The 15,689-nt window shown below is 53.8% G+C and overlaps 1 protein-coding gene across 2 annotated transcripts in view; it reads right to left on the bottom strand.

The window, feature by feature from the left end:
- The window catches only part of LDB3 (LIM domain binding 3), a 60,156-nt gene that overhangs the window by 11,723 nt on the left and 32,744 nt on the right, over nucleotides 1–15,689 (bottom strand). The window contains exons 9-13 of one of the 2 annotated variants that reach the window (XM_052641105.1): nucleotides 11,939–12,103; nucleotides 8,594–8,736; nucleotides 3,104–3,545; nucleotides 1,486–1,666; nucleotides 787–907 (exon numbers count right to left, since the gene is read on the bottom strand). In XM_052641105.1, the coding sequence (XP_052497065.1) occupies nucleotides 787–907; nucleotides 1,486–1,666; nucleotides 3,104–3,545; nucleotides 8,594–8,736; nucleotides 11,939–12,103 (1,052 nt within the window). The remainder of the gene's footprint in view (nucleotides 1–786; nucleotides 908–1,485; nucleotides 1,667–3,103; nucleotides 3,546–8,593; nucleotides 8,737–11,938; nucleotides 12,104–15,689) is intronic. The other variant, XM_052641106.1, reaches the window with a different exon arrangement.

Genomic DNA, 15,689 nt, shown 5'->3' on the forward strand with positions numbered 1-15,689 from the left:
TTACTGCCTTCAAATTTGCTGCCCAGTCACTGCAGCTCTGTTATTCGTCATAATCAGCATGTTTCTTTTTCCCTCATCGAGTTGGTGCTGATCTGCTAAAGTTCTATTGTCTTAACTTTCATGTTTATGTTACCTTTGTTGGAACCTGCCTCAAATCCTTACCTGAGACAGACAGGCTATGAATAAATGAGCGTGTAAGTGTCAGTGAGTGAGTAAATAGCTAGTTAACCAGGATGCCCAACTCTAACAGAATGCTTTGTCTTTAGAATTTACCATAACTGACTCCAAGTTTTAAGATAAGATATAGTATTTGGGGGGATTAGAGAAACTCCAAATTCAGACAGCACATGGCAGGACCCCGAAGGAACATCCAAGTGTGGTAAACATCATAGGAGCTGGGAGGCGACTTGCACATACGTGGCACTTAACACATTTCATACTTTCTCTGAGTTTAATCCTCACCACAACTCTGTGACACAGGTGTTGATCTTCCCCTTCTGCAGGTGGGGAAAGTGAGGCTCAGAGAATTTTAGTAACTCATTCAGGGTTACAAAACCAGCCTGAGGTGGAACCTGGAACAAAGGCCAGAGCCAAAGCCTTTTCAGACGAGGCCTCGTGGTCTCCAGATCAAAATCACCGGAAAGGTTCCCTAAATGGTCACAAGATGCCGACTTGGGTCCACATATTTGGTGCAGGGAAGCTAGCAGAGATTGAATGTCTGTGAAAGGCAACCCCTAACCCCCTTCTTCCAGACTGTGGGGCCTCCCCATAGCACAGAGGCCCTACCTTTCTCACAGTAGGGTTCCCCATCTTCCATGTGGAAGAGGCTGTTCCCGAAGGGCTTCTTGCAGGCTGCACAGACGAAGCAGGTGGTGTGCCACGTCTGCCTCAAGGCGCGCATCACTTCCTGGGGAAAAGAGCCTCAGGTCAGCGGGGAGAAGGAGGCAGGCTTGACGTCCACACCAGGCCTCGGTCAGTGCAAGAATGCCCCATCAGGGAGCGGGACCGGCAGCCCAGGAAGTGGGCCTCAGAGACAGCGAGGAAGGTCAGAGGTGGCCGACGAGGAGCTCCTACTCGCGCAGTGCATGCTGGGTGCCAGGTTCTGTGTGTGCTCATAAAAGCTGCGATGCTTCCCCTCCCATTAAACCTGGGAGGGAGGCTGCTTGTTACTGTCATTTTACCAAAGGGGCATCGAGTGTCAAAGCCACATAGAGGTGCATGGTGAGGTGACTTGCTTTTCAAAAGCTCTGCAAGCCACTTCAAGCTATGTGGCCCAGGGATACAGTGATCTCTCATTTCAAGTTCATTTGTTCCCTAGTTCACTGGTGCCAAACCAATGCCCTTCTAGGATAGAAATGGAGTTGTTCTTGTTCTGTTAGCACAGCAACTGCCTGGCTTCCAAACGGGACCCCACAACACTGGGGAGGAGGAGAGACTGGTTGGAAAACAGACAAGGGTCCGAGGAGAAGAATGCTGCCCACTTACCCCCATGATTTTGGTGTTACACTTGGCACAGACTGGGGCAAAGAACTGCTCATAACACCGCTCACAGTAAACGTTGTTCTGCTCCTCCACAAAGCACACATCTGCCAGGGAGGTCTTGCAGTAGGCACAGTTGAACTCTTCTGGATGCCAGGAACGGCCCATGGCTACCAGAAAGGGGCCCCTGGGAAAGCAGAGAACAGTATCTCCTAAGCAGCCCCAAATGCTTAAGACCAGGTATTTCAAAAACTCCCAACAATATTCACACTTTGACTCTGATAACCCTGACTTTTGTGACTGTTCTAATGAAATAACAGGAAGTTCAGATAAAGCTCCATGAAAAAAGATGAGGTTGCATCACTTAAAAAAAGAGTAATGGGGAGGCGACTCACACATCCACTACTAGGGGACCCAGGAAGTGTATTATGGGATATCCATTCAGGTGAATACTTGTGGTGAGAAGAGCCAGGATATGACGGTGCCAATGGCTAACATTTGTTAGGTGCTTACTCTCTGCCAGGCACCGTTCAAGAAGAAATTTGCATTGATTCGTGTGTTTAACTCTCACAACAACTCTGTGAAGCAGGTACTATCATGATACCCATTTTTAGATACGAAAATTGAGGTACAGATGTTAAGTAAGTTGTTCAAGGCTATAGGGCTATTAAGCTAGACCCAGGACACAAACCTGGATCTAGACCAGTAATCAGAACAGTAAGACTAAAGAAATGCTTTATATTTTCACTTTCATTTTTCTGAATTTTCTAATTATTCTCTAATGAGTATACTCTTTCTGTTGTTGTTTGGTCAACTAAGTTGTGTCCAACTCTTTTGTGACCCCATGGAATGTTGCCTGCCAGGCTCCTCTGTCCATGGGATTTCCCAAGCAAGAATACTGCAGTGGGTTGCCATTTCCTTCTCCAGGGGATCTTCCTGATCCAGGGATTGAACCCACATCTCCTGCATTGGCAGGAGAGTTCTTTACCCTGTGCATTAGCAAATGGGTTCTTTACCACTGAGCCACCTGGGAAGCCCCATATTTTTTCTAAGATACTTAATCTTTAAATAAAAGTATATTTTTCATATACATAAGTTCATCCTCCCCCCCACACACATATGCACATACTATAAACATGTTATATTCAAAAAGTATCACCCATGATCCTTGGCTTCTAAGTATGAAATGACTTGTTTTCCTTTCAGTGTGGCAGATGGCCACCAAAACCCTGAGCAGCATAGGCCTGACTGAATAGACCCAGAAGCAGCCCCAAAGGAAAGCTGGGTCAAAACCAGCACTGTCAGCCAGCTTGCAACAGGGCTAATAAACCTACCAACCAGACTTGCAATTCTCAGAACCCAGCCTTAGCCCAAGGGGGCGGTGCTGGCACAGCACCATCCTGGAGCTTCACCCACTTACCTCATGGAATCCTCACAACTCCCTGGGGAAGTGGGTGTCACACAGGCATAGAAGCTAAAGCTCAGAGAGGGTTAGACCAGAGACAGCTAGCAAGAGGGGCCTGAGGCTGCCCTGCATGCGGCCTTCTCCCTGCACCTCCCTCCCTCCCATCCCCCTTGTCCTGCCAGCACCCCAGCACAGGAGCACAGTGGGGTCTGACCTTACCGGATGATGCTGTTGCAGTGGCCACAGAGCGGAGTCCGGCTGCTGGCTGGGAAGCGCTCGGCCCTCTGCACCGTACCCCTGGCAAGGGGGGACACCTGGGGAGCCGGTGGTGGCGGGGTGTAGGCAGGGGCGCCTCGGGGCAGACTCTGCTTGCTGACAGTGGTGGTGCTCTTGCCAGGAGCAAACTTCTGAGAGAAGCTGTCATCTGTCACCCATGGGGGACGGCTGGCAGACTCCACAGGGCCCCCACTATAGGGCGTAGGATTATAGCTTGGGGCTGGCGAGGGGGTATAGGCTGGTGCTGGGGAGGGGGAATAAGTGGGAGCAGGGGAAGGGGTGTACGCAGGGGTAGGGGATGGGGTGTAGGCAGGGGCAGGGGAGGGCGTGTAGGGGGTTGGACTGTAATTGGCCCCTGGGGATGGGCTATAGGTAGATGCAGGCACTGCAAGCCAAAAATATCCAACGAAAAATGTGTCAGGAATTCATCTCCCCCAGCTTCCCCCACCCCCAGCCAGAGAACTATAAAAGACAACTTTCATATTAGAGCGGCATAATTCCAGTGTTTACAGACAGATGCGTCCCGGGCTTCTTCATGGCCTTGATTTGAATTTGCAGCAAGGAGCCAAGGGAGATAGAGAACCATGGAGCAGAGCCTGGGGAGCTCGGACAGGGCTGGGAAGGGATAGAACTATAAATATCTGCAGCTGTGCGGGGTGGGGCTCCGCCAGGCCTTGGCTGCCAGGAGCCTGCTGGAGACAGCGAGTGGGGGCGGGGGGTGCGGGCAAGGCTTGTATCTGGATGCCCTGGGCTGGAGAGGGTGAGAGATTCTGGCCTTGACTGGGAGATGCTTTTGTTTGCACTCTGACCAGTGATTTGGCATCTGATATGCCTCAGTCGTGTACATTTGCTGAGCCTGGACCTAGTCCAGCCCTTGAGACAAAGCGGATGACTGGACAGTTAGGTTTTCAAGTTTAGATTTTAGGGTTAGTTGCAACCGTGCCTTGTCTGTTTGTTTTTTCTATCAGCTTGGCTTGATGTGTAATGGGGGAAAGTCCATTTTGGCTCGAATTGGGGTGGTGGGTCTTGAAGACATCATTCAGAGGCAGGCTAGACAGAGATGCTGAGGTGACACGACCCAGGTCTAGCTGCTTCCTCAGCCTGTGGTTGCCTCTGGGGGACCCAAGCTCCCCCGCCTCGCTTTGATGGAAACTGAGAGTGTGTCCGAGTGTCTGTTAGAGGTTACCTGCCAGTGCAAAAGGAAAATTCCCTGCCCTGCTTCTGGACCCCCCTCCTCCAGCTCACTGAGGGCTGAACACCCTTTTAGGGCAGCAACACAAAGGAGCAGAGCAGCTGCTCACCCAAAGCCCTCCGAGGTCTGGGCCTCAAAACCCAGGTTTCCAAGTTCTGCTGCCTCTTGTGAAACTAGCAGGGCCAGACGCAGCTGCGCCCGGCACACCTGGTTCAGCCAGCCTTCGCTCCTAGGGAGGGAGGTTCCGGATGCCTCACCTCAGCTCACAGTTTGCTCCTCTGCAGAGAGGCTTTATCCCTTCTACCCCAGGAAGTGTGTCAGGGCAGCCTCCCTCCCCGTCCCTGTGTCTGGCCTGGTGAATGGACTAGGCTGATAGGTGTGAAGGCAGCCCTCAGCAGGCTCCAGCCTGGAGAGGAAGGTCATTCTCAGGGCTGAAGTTCCTGGCCTGGCCTCTGGTCTCTCCCCACCTGGTTCCCCTGGATTAACCAGCTGCTCCAAGCCTGTACCTCCTGCTCCCAGACAATTGGCCCTTCAGAGCTGGGTGACATGGAAACCCTATTGCTGGGAATGGGTAGGGACCAGGCCTGTGATTGAAAGCAGAAGGGATAAAACCCTCCACAGCCCTGCCCTAGAGCCATCCTGGGAGTGAGGCTGGCTTCCAAAGGTAAAAGTTTCTCCATAAGGAATCCTCTTCCCACTTACTAAGAGGATAGGCTAGGCACATAACAAGTCAACTGGGTGGTCCTCTTTACAGTTGAGGTCACTGAGGCTCAAGCAGAGCTAGTAAGCGGTAGAGTGAGTCTCCAAAACCATTCTTTCTATCACCCCAAGCTGCCTCTGTGAAAAAACACGAGTCTGATTTCCAGAAGATTTGAGTGTACCATGTTGATAGGAATACCTGTCAACTTGGAGGAGACCCCACGGTCTGCCAATGTAGCACAGTCACCAAGAGCCCTGGGTTCAGGTCCTCGCTCTACTACGTCCTGGCTCTGTGTCCTTGGGCAAGTTCCTTAACATCTCTAGGCCTGAATTTCCTCGTCTAAAAATGGCAATAATAATTCTTAGTACCATATTAGGAGGATAAAGGGAAATAAGAACTATAAAGGCTTAGCCTAGTACCTGGCACTGTGTATGTCACTAAATGCTAGTGAGAATGGTGAGGTGAGTGACCCCTGGGTCTCATGGTCCAGATGAACTGAAAGCTCATCTCACAGCTTGATTGTGGCGTCACCTGAAGGACCCCAGCCCAGGGAGACTGTCGGATTTAGAGGATGGGAGATGTGACCTAATCCTAATACTGTGTTATCTAGGACATGGTCCTAATGTGGCCATTAGGCACTTGATAATGCAGCTAGTCCAAACTGAGACATACTATAAATATAAAATACACACCAATTTTTAAAGACTTAGTACAAGAAGGTAGAATATCTCACTAATAATTTAGTATTGATTGATTATATTGATTAAAGTGATACTTTGAATATACTGAGTTAAAGAAAATATATTAAAATTAATTTCACCCGCTTCCATATACTTTTTGTAAATTTATTTTTAATTGAATATATACTTTTTAAAAATGTAGCTACTGGAAAATGTATTGTTACCAGATATTGCCATGCTAATCGGGACAACAGTTTACCAAGGACTGCCTGCCTTCACATGCCAGGGCCTTATGTGCATTATTTCATGCAATACTTGCCGCAATCCAATGAGGCAGGTAATAGTCTCTAGTCCGTTTTACAGAAGAGGAATTGAGGCTTGGAGAGCTTATGCAACACCGAGCTGAAACTGGCGCTCGGGATACAGGACTCAACCCCAGATCCCTGCTTAACCACTCCCCAGGCAGAAAAACAGGTTTCAGCACGCCCCTTCCAAATCTGGCCCTAGCCCACTTTTCCAACGTCTCTCTAGCAATACTAACCCTATTGCCTCTGCCAGGCAGTCTTTCTCTTCCCTCATCTGGAAGGCCTTCCAGTCTCCATGATTCACTCCCTTTTTCTAAACCCCCAAGACACGAAGGTCTCAGCAGGTCAGAGGCACACTGGCATCTGGGCACGGTGGACTGATTCCTTGCCCAAGAGTCCCCCGGCAACCCCCACCCCACTACGAGCTAAGGCCCTTCCCTTCTTCCCGGCGCAGGCCTGCAGCTTCCCTCCACCATCAGGTACCCGGTGAGGCCCGGGGCGCAGGGAGCGGCTGCTTCGCAGTTCTCTTCCCCGACGTGCCAGGAGAGAGACTTGATATCCCATCTCCGAGCCCGAGGCTGTTGCTATTTCTGCTTGATGGAATGAAGCCCGTCCAAATTAGAAGGTGATATTTCATCTCTAATTGGCAAGTTCAAAAGGCCCCTATCGCACTCGGCGGCTCGGGAACGTGTAATTAACCAAGGTGATTTCTGACTCACTCCAGGTCGGGCCCGGCTCCCGCGAGCGCCTGGCCCCCACCCGGCCCGCGGGCCGACGTGGCTTCCCTCGGCCCGTGTGGGGGCCCCTCCGCCCATGGTCCCCTCCCGGGCCCCAGGTGCTCCAGGGAGCGGCCGCCCGGTCTCGGCGCCAGCGGTAGGACCCGGCTTGCGAACGCCACGGTCGGCCCGGAGGAGCCTTCGTGAGGAGCTGCGGCTTGGGCTGCACACAGGCTCCCCGCCCTCCCCGGGGCCGGGCTCGGCGGAGGCGAGATGGGGAGAGGCCCCGGGCCCCTGTTCCCCGTACCTCGCCGGGCCGCCGGCCAGCCTCCCGGGGACTCCGCCCTCGGGAGAGGGGGCGGAGGCAGGCCGGCTCCGGCGCGAGCCCGCCCGGCTGCTTCCTCCCCCCCGGGCAGGAATGAGTTAACGTCTGCCGGCCTGGGAAGGCGGCAGAGGCGCGCAGCCCCGGGGCTCCGGCACGTCTCGGCCGCCCGGGCTCCAGGCCCGGAAGGAGGAGGGGGCGCGCCCGCGGGCCAGGCGGCGCGCGCCACTGGTGCCGTGCCGCCCCCTGGCGGGCCTGCAGAAGAGAGCCGGCGGCCCGGGCGCGGGCGCCGAAGCCAGGGCCGCCCGGAAGATGCGCTAAGGACCCACCTGGGAGGGGAGCCCGGGCCAGGGCGGAAATGGCCACCTTGCGCCCCGATAGAGCCTCACCTCCTTTCGCAGCTGCTCCCCCAAACTCCTTATCACCCTCCCTCCTGTGCTCCCCATCGCTGCAGAGCAACTGCTTCCTCCAGCTCCATCCTCGCAGCCGGCTGTAAATTGCTCCCTAATACTACGGACTTTTAATCTCAAAACTCTTGTGTTCTCGCTTCTGAAGAGACAGAGCAGGGCACCTCTCGTGTACCAAGAACTGTCCTGCGTGCTTCATTCTCATCTCCAGAGCATCAGGTGTAGACAACATGCCTGTTTTTTAAACGAGGAAATACAGGCCGAGGAGATGGAGTACTTTACTGTGGATAGCAGCGCAGGGCCTGGCGATGGAGCCTGACGCTAAAGCCACTTCCACCCACACTCGACCCTGCTGTCAGAGTGTGTTTTATGAAACAGATGGCTGGTCATGGCTCCTCTGCCCTACACATCAACACCCCAAACAAGGCTCCTCTCGTCTCAATCCCTGTCTCATCTTCCCTTACGTTCACTGACCGGGGGCATTCCAGGGGAGATACCTAAGCCAGCCTGAGAACTGCCCTGGAGCTCTGGGGAAGGCCCAACTTTGCCTAGGAAAAGGGAGGACATAGGCTGAGCCCTTGGCTCTGCAGTGATGAGAAAGTCTAGAACAGAGCCACGGAAGCCAGCCACTGGCCGACCCTGTGTGGGTCCCTCTCCCGCCCGTCACATGTGCTTTCCATGCCTCTAGTTAGCCTGTCCCAGCTGAAGAAACCAAAGACCGGACAGGTGAGCAGCTTGCCCAGCATTACATTATACCGTAGGTCTGTCCAAAGCCCATGGCACTTTTGTTATAGCTCCGCATCCACTGGCTTGAATCAGACCCAGACTCCTGGAGGAACAAGACCCTCCCCCCTAAACACTCTCTTGCTCACTTGGAGCCTGCAACTCCCCAGGCAGGAAATGTCTTGAGATCTAGGAGGCTCTGTTACTGCCTGGCACTGCCCATCTGTCTCTGCAGTGCCAAAGACAGCTTCCATAGGATTCTGGTCCATAATTGGAAGAAGGGAGGATGAACGTCATTAACCCCCATCCTTCTGGGGGCTGTGGCTTTAGAGCTGACCCCTGGAGCCCATGCCCAGGCTAGACAGCCTCCCCCCACCCTGCCTCTCACCTGGCTGGTAGACAGAAGGCCGGATGCTGGCAGTGGTGACAACCCGGGGCTTGGGTGCAGGGGCAGCTGGGGCCTCGCTGTGTGTTTGGGCAGCAGGTGCTGGAGAGGTGGCCACAGCGGGACTGTAGGTGGAGGCCCGGGGCCTGGAACCAAGCAGGGAAGAGTTAGCAGCCAGAAGGACACCCTAGCCAGGCCCTAGAGCCTGAAGCTACGGCAGGCTGGCTCCCAGATCTTTAAAGAGGCTCTGTAAGGAGGAAACCTGACAAAGATGTGCCTAGAGCTGCCAGAGGCTGCGAAGAAAAGACCAGGAGGTCTTAGGGAGACGAAGCTGCTCTTTGGGTGCTAAGTCTTAGCGAGTCTGGTGAAAGCAGCAGAGACTCTGTGAACACTACAGCCCGTTGCTACCACCTTAGCAGAGGGAGGAGAGGACCAGTCAGACCAGAGGGTGATGGGAAACCCTCCACCCCTTGTGGAGACACGGAGGGATGGGGGTGGGAAGCTGGGGCGGGCAAGGAGGTCGAGGCAGGAAAGAGGAAAGATGGAGACAGGCAAACCTACTTCCCAACCTTTGGGGCCCCTCACAGCCTCAGACCACCTGGCTTCCTCCCCCTCCCCCTTTCTATTGTTGTGGAAGGAGCAGCAAAGTCTCAGGCTCCAGGGAGGGACTGTCAGGAGAGCACCCCCCCCCCCCCAGCCCCCAACATACACAGAGGCTCTTCTTCTGTATAGAATTTCTGTTGCCCTCCTCCCACTGCGTTAGCTGCCAAGAGGCCCAAAACAGGCCTTTTCCCACTTATGACCCAGGGACCCTGGGACCAAAGAGATGGAAAAAAATAATGTACCAGTTCATTGCCCTCAGGAGATGCTGTGCTTGGCCTCTGCTCTTGGAGAACTAAAGACTCCAAGAGCTCCTGCAGCTAAGCAGCCTGTTCAATGTCTGATTCAGTGTTTCCCAATTTCATTTACCTGTGAAATCCCTCATCTTTTCTTCATTTTAAAACTAACAAATACCTTACAGAACATGTCCCTGGTTGCTCTCTGCATCTTTCATGCACTAATGGGGATGACATGACCCACACCCAGGGAAAATGGGACACTGACCGGGGAGTGGAGAAATGAGCCCCTGGAATTATACTGCCTCCTGCTTCCTGTCCTGCTTCCCTCTCACGGGCCCAGGGCCTGCCCATCTCTGCTGGGCAGAGTCATAGGATAAGGGAGTACCATCCTCTCTGGGGCTCTGGGAGAGGCTTGCTCTGAGCTTAGAATCCACCACCAAGCTCCTAAATGGGTCCAGAAGGGGCTGGGTGCTGCCCCAGACAATTAGTTAGAACGCGTCTCAGAGAGCCACTGTGCCAGACCTGGGGGCCTGTCCTGCCAAGTGGTCGTGTTTCTGGTTGAGTGAGACCACTGTCTCCCCTCTCCGGGCCTGCCCTTCTCTGATATATCCCTGCTAAGACCCATGGAGTAGGAGCCTCAGTGGAAGAGGAAAAGGCCATGTCCAAACGGTGCCTAGCTTCCACTGTGGTAGTAGAAGACAAAGGGTCAGCTGGTCCCACCAGTGGAGGATGCTTTCCCAGCGCTCCAGGAGCCACAGGTAATCTGTCAGAGATTGGTGCTGGGGGAGCAAGCAGAGGCTTAGGATATCCAGCAGGAATTCTGAGGCCATGTGGAGTGTCCATTTGTCTCCCACTGGCACCACTCCAGCCCATGCAACAAGGAGGGCAGAGAGCTGGGCCCGGAGTGAGGTCCCTTGGCCCCCTCTGCTCCAGACTGATGCTGGCAGCCCTCCATGGCTTTCTCCACTCTCCACCCAGGCTTCACATCTCTTTGTAAGGCAAAGTGGAGGGAGGGTTTGCTCTGTTGAGGGGGTCCCGAGGTCCCCCCAGACAAGCAGGCCTGGAACGTGGTGCTGGAGCCTGCCTTTCAGCAGGGCTGAGGCTAGACTGTCCATGGGACCCAGGGATCTAAAACCTTCCCCTCAAACTGGGGTGGCATCTTCTCACTAGACAGTAGGGACATGTCTTATCCCCCTCAAAGTTTCTTCTTTGTGTGGGGAGCAAGGCCTTACTTAAAGAGACTCTGGTGTGCAGAAGGGAAGCAGCTTGCTAAGTGCCCCCAGGAAGCTGGGAAATGAGGACCCTGGAAGCCTGGTCCAGGCTCACCCTTGATACTTGAGTTGGGCTGGGGAAAGGCTGGGCTCAGCATTACCTGGGTCACTGTGAAGCCAGGGGGTAGAAGCAGGGCACACAGGCCACTCTGCCCATCCTTCATCCTGGCTTCAGGCTGCAGCAGGGAACCATGCACCCTGACCTGCTGAAAAGGTGTCCTTTTCAGCAAAACCCTGGGAGGGGAGTGTGGAGACTGGGAAAGCTGGCTCTGACTCCAAACACCAACTTGGCAGCTCTACACAGCCCAGAAAGAGCTGGGCCTGCCCGGCCTGTTACATTGCCTGGCCGCTCCAGAATGACCTGTCCAGCCTCCCCCTCTGCCTCCCCACACCTCCCCTCATCCTTTTCAACACCTCCCCTCATCCTTTTCAACACCTCCCCTCCGCTGCCTTTGCTGAGTAGCCATGAGGGCAGACGGGAATGCAGTAGCTTGCAATACTTGAGGGCATTTTGGGTGCTGGGTGTTTTATGCACACTTTTTCTATCCTGACCCTACAAAATTATTGGCATTATGCATTAATGCATGTGCATTAATGCCTTAGGAGATGAGGAAGCTGAGGTTCTGCAGAGTTGAGTCACTTTCAGAAGTTACAGACAGTCAGTGGTAGAGCAGAGATGTGAGTCCCACTGCACCAGGTGTCTCTGGAGCTAGCGTGCTTCTCCGTCAAGAGAACAGAGGGTAAGGGACAAGGGCGAGGTAGTTTGTAAATAGTCTGACCCACCTTCAGTGCTCAGGTCAACGCTCCCTCCTCCACGGGGGCATCCTTGATTTCCTTTCTTTCTCTGTAATCCCAGTTCCAGGAACGTGGATTTTCCACACAGTCTCTCTCTGTTATTTAACCTTACGTGTGCGTGTGCATGTGCGTGTGCGTGTGCGTGTGCGTGTGTGTGCGTGTGTGTGTGTGTGAGAGAGAGAGAGTGAGACTTTTACCTCTTTCCCTAGAGCATGTGCCCCTGGGGCAGGGGGACACGTCCAGGCTCTGTCCTCAGCCACACACACAGTGAATCTCCCTGAAATGCACCTCCAGTATCCCCTTCAGCCCAGGGTCCAAGGGTCCTAACCACTTTGGATGGGCCTTTCCGAGGGCCCAACACAGCTGCCGACAGACGGACCCGGGGGGAGGCCTTTCCTGCCTCTCTTCCCCACGGGCAGAGCCGGCACCCGTGGGCCAGTTACCTTGGACTATCCGCAGGGCTTGAGGCAGGGGCTGTGGCAGAGGCGGTGGCAGCGTGGGCAGCGGCTGCGGCCGGGGGTGGCGAGGCTGTGCTGGGAGGGGCAGAAGCGGGCAGCAGCGGGGTGGCGGCCTGGCTGGTGCACACTGGAGCATGCTCAATAGGGGTGCTGATGAGGCGACCAAGAAAGACAACAGGTCAAGGGCGCCACCCTGCAGGGGGGAGCAGTGGCCGCAGCAGAGGCAGGCTGGGCAGAAGTTACCAGCCTTACTGTGACCAGAGCTGGATCTTCCAGGAGGCCTGTTCCCAGGCTGAGGGAAAGAGCACCCCCACAACCCAGGGCTCCCAGAAGGAAGGGCTCAGACCACAGGGCGGATCACAGGAACATCAAAAATATTCTCAAGCCAACTGAGATTCCCCTACATGATTCCCCTTTCTCAACATGCATTATAAAACCAGTGCGGTCCAAAAGGAATCTAAATCATCAACCAAGTTTTCTCCCCCATCCCGTTTTCCTCTTTCTTTCGCTGTTCCCTGTTTAGTCAGAGATAAGCATTGCCTTTGAGAAGGGATTATACAGGAAGAAAACAGAGGCAAAATATTTTGTTGTCAAGGGCTTAAGTTCTGAAGTTGTGAGAACACAGGCTTTAGGCTGTGAAGGACTCGAAGCACTGATGGTACATTTGGAAGATGGGTAAAAGCTACCATGCCAGGCAGACCAAGGTCATCTGAACAAGAAAGGGGGCAACGTGGAGTGAGGGACTCAACAATAGAGGGAGCTGTGCCTGTTTTCTGGGCAAATTCTGCGGAAGCAGCAGGACCACAGGTTCCCCTGTGCTCAGGCCCCTGGTGAAGGGGCGGGCAGGCCTGAGGCAGCCCAAAGATCTGCGGACCATCTTGTGGCCTGGGGGCTATGGACGGCTTCCTATACCCCTGAGAGCAATGTGGACGTGGCGCTGAGTGCCTGCACATGTGGAAGGCCCTGTTATCGGGACCATGAGAGCTGACCGCTCTGCCAGTACAGACCACTGTGACCAGATGGGAGGGGGTGTCCCAGCAGATGCCAGCACGGGTAGATCACGATCAAGGACCAGGTGCCCAGGCTTCCCACCCCACCAGCCTTGGCATTCTGCAAGCGCCTCTTCCCCAAAACCACCCCGGACGAAAGAGGAGGATCAGAGCCTGGGTCAATGAGATTAGATTTCTGCCCCCTGTGAAATGAGGCAGAGAATAAAAATTGAATTATAGGAAAGCAAAGAAATGTACACTCTTTGCTCACTTGGGTTATTGGACTAAGAGCTGTACTTTCTATAATGGCAACTTGTGCTTAAGTCATGTCGCACTCTTTATGACCCCATGGACTGCAGCACGCCAGGCTTCCTTGTCCCTCACCATCTCCTTGAGTCTGTCCAAGTTCATGTCCATTGAATCAGTGACGCCATTCAACCATTTCATCCTCTGTCACCCAGGATATTGCAAATCCTATAGGTGGGAATGATTTTCCTGACGCGATGACATTCAATTATTGACCTCCCACTATGTGCCAGGCCTGTCTTAAATCCTCACAAAAGCCCTCTGATATGGGTGTTACAGATTCTTTTTAATAGGAGAAGAAAATGGAGGCAGAGAATTCCATTGCTGGAGCTCCTAGAACTTGGTAGGTGATAGATTTGAAGCCTTACCCAGTACTTCAAGTGGCCCCTCAACCACGAAGAAAGAACCTTCTTCCTGCAGTCAAGTAGAATCTTTCCCAAGCAAAAGGCACTATTCTTGTTTGAAATAATTAGAATAATCCCCTTCCCTCATAAGTGCCTATCACATGCCAGGCCTTGCACTAAACAGCTATATAAGCAGTACCCCATTACTCCACTTGATCCTTTCAACCTGGCTGGGCAATTGGTATCAAGATCCTCATTTCACAGATGGGGAACTTGAGGTCCAGAAAGACTGACTCTCCACTAAAACATCACTTTGTCACCAAGTGCCAGAGACGGATGTGATCCCTAACTACTATATCATTTCTCAGGCTTGAATATGTGGGCAAATTGGCCTGGAAATCTTGTTAAAAACGCAGTTTCTGGCTCAGAAAGTGGGTGGCGGGGCTGAGAGTCCAATTTCTAACAAGCTCCCGGGTGATGCTGATGCCGCTGGCCTGTGGACCACACTACGAGTAACAAGGTGCTACACAGGTCCGTCCCAGACAGCAGTGCCAGGGGGCCACGGGCTGCTGCCCAAGGCATCACAACTTGCTCTCCTCCATCCAGGGAGGCGTATGGTAGAGAAGGGCATGAAACAGCAGGAGAGGGTCAGGAAGAAGCGGCTGGAGAAGAGGCAAGGCTGCGAGTTGGCTGTCACACGGGCGGGAGCACTGTTTTTCTCCATCACCACCCAGGAAGCATCTGGAGGGGACAAGGGCCCTGGCCATGCCCTGCTCGGCCATTTCCCAGCTTAGTGGTTCAGAGAGGCAGCCATGGGCACCCCAGCTCCCAGGCTCATGGTGGTGCCCAGTCCTGGCCCACCGTGAGGCCACTCAACGCCCCCCTCAAGAAAGAACTTGGCTTCTGGAAGCCATGCCTATGAAGTGGCTGCCTCAGAGAAGCAGCTGCAGGCCCTGACATCCCCACTGAGCTGGCTGCTCAGACCCCCATGGCGTGGACACGTTTGGGAAGGCCTGTCTGACAAAGGATGCCCCATTTCCTTTAGCTGTTTCTCCCTAACCCTGCCACATGGTTCCAGGGGACTTCTGGGAACTGCAGACAGCAGTAATAAAAATACCCTTCTCTGCAGGACAAGTAGGAAACTGGCTTTACCTGTCTCCTGTATTCCAATCCCCTGTCAGACCAGCTTACCTGTTGCTCTCCCCAGGCATAGCTCCACATGAATCCTGGCTTCTTGGGGGGTGAAGTTTGAGTGGATATGGCCCTGGGAAATCTCATCTACCACAGGGCAGGACAAAGGGCACACTATGAGCCTGCTGCTCAGGGTTGTGACTGGGTAGCCGCCTATCTTGGGTTACTGGCTACAGACGCCAAGCAGCCAGGCCTAGGGAAGGTAGGAGCACCACTGACGAGCATCCAGAAGGATCTTGGGTTCTTGTCCAGGTCAGTTCATGCCTGAAAGTCCCTGAGGAGGGGGTCTCAGAAATCAAGCACTGCAAAGAGCTTACTAGACCCTGGCTTCAGTCCTGAAAACAGTGCCTGGCAGATCACCCCAGCCTGGTCAAGGACTCTAGCCTGGTTCATAATTCACCTTAAACATCTAAGCAAAAACCAAGCCAACCCAACTATATCAACTGGCCGGGGGCTGCCTGGGAAGGGTGCAGCCAGAGGAGAAACACACCCTGGCTGCAGTCCGCCTTTCAGTCCATCTCTTCCTTTCACCCAGCTGGCATCAGGGTGCAGGATGCCAACCCTGTGCCCTGCTCTGTTGAAGTGGCCTTTGGTTGTTGCTCCTATTGGTGACAGTGGCGGTGCTGGGCCAGGAGGGCTCTGTGGTCACCAGGCTCAGGCTGGAACTATTGGCACTGCATGCTGTGGGCATGCCGTGACTGATGGTGCTGAGCGGTGTTTACCTTTACTGGGGTGATGATGCTATTTGTATTAGCTAAAAGAATGGAATATGAACATCTCTGTTGCTTCAGTGATGATAGAATGCCAGTCACGTGGTTGGTCTTGAAGCTATTCATGCTGCCACCCGCCCAGTCAGCATTCCACCTTGCAGCCTGATGGCAGTTGCTCAGGGCGGCCCTGATCACA

Source organism: Budorcas taxicolor, chromosome 5 (genome assembly GCF_023091745.1).
Source record: "Budorcas taxicolor isolate Tak-1 chromosome 5, Takin1.1, whole genome shotgun sequence".
NCBI lineage: Eukaryota > Metazoa > Chordata > Mammalia > Artiodactyla > Bovidae > Budorcas > Budorcas taxicolor.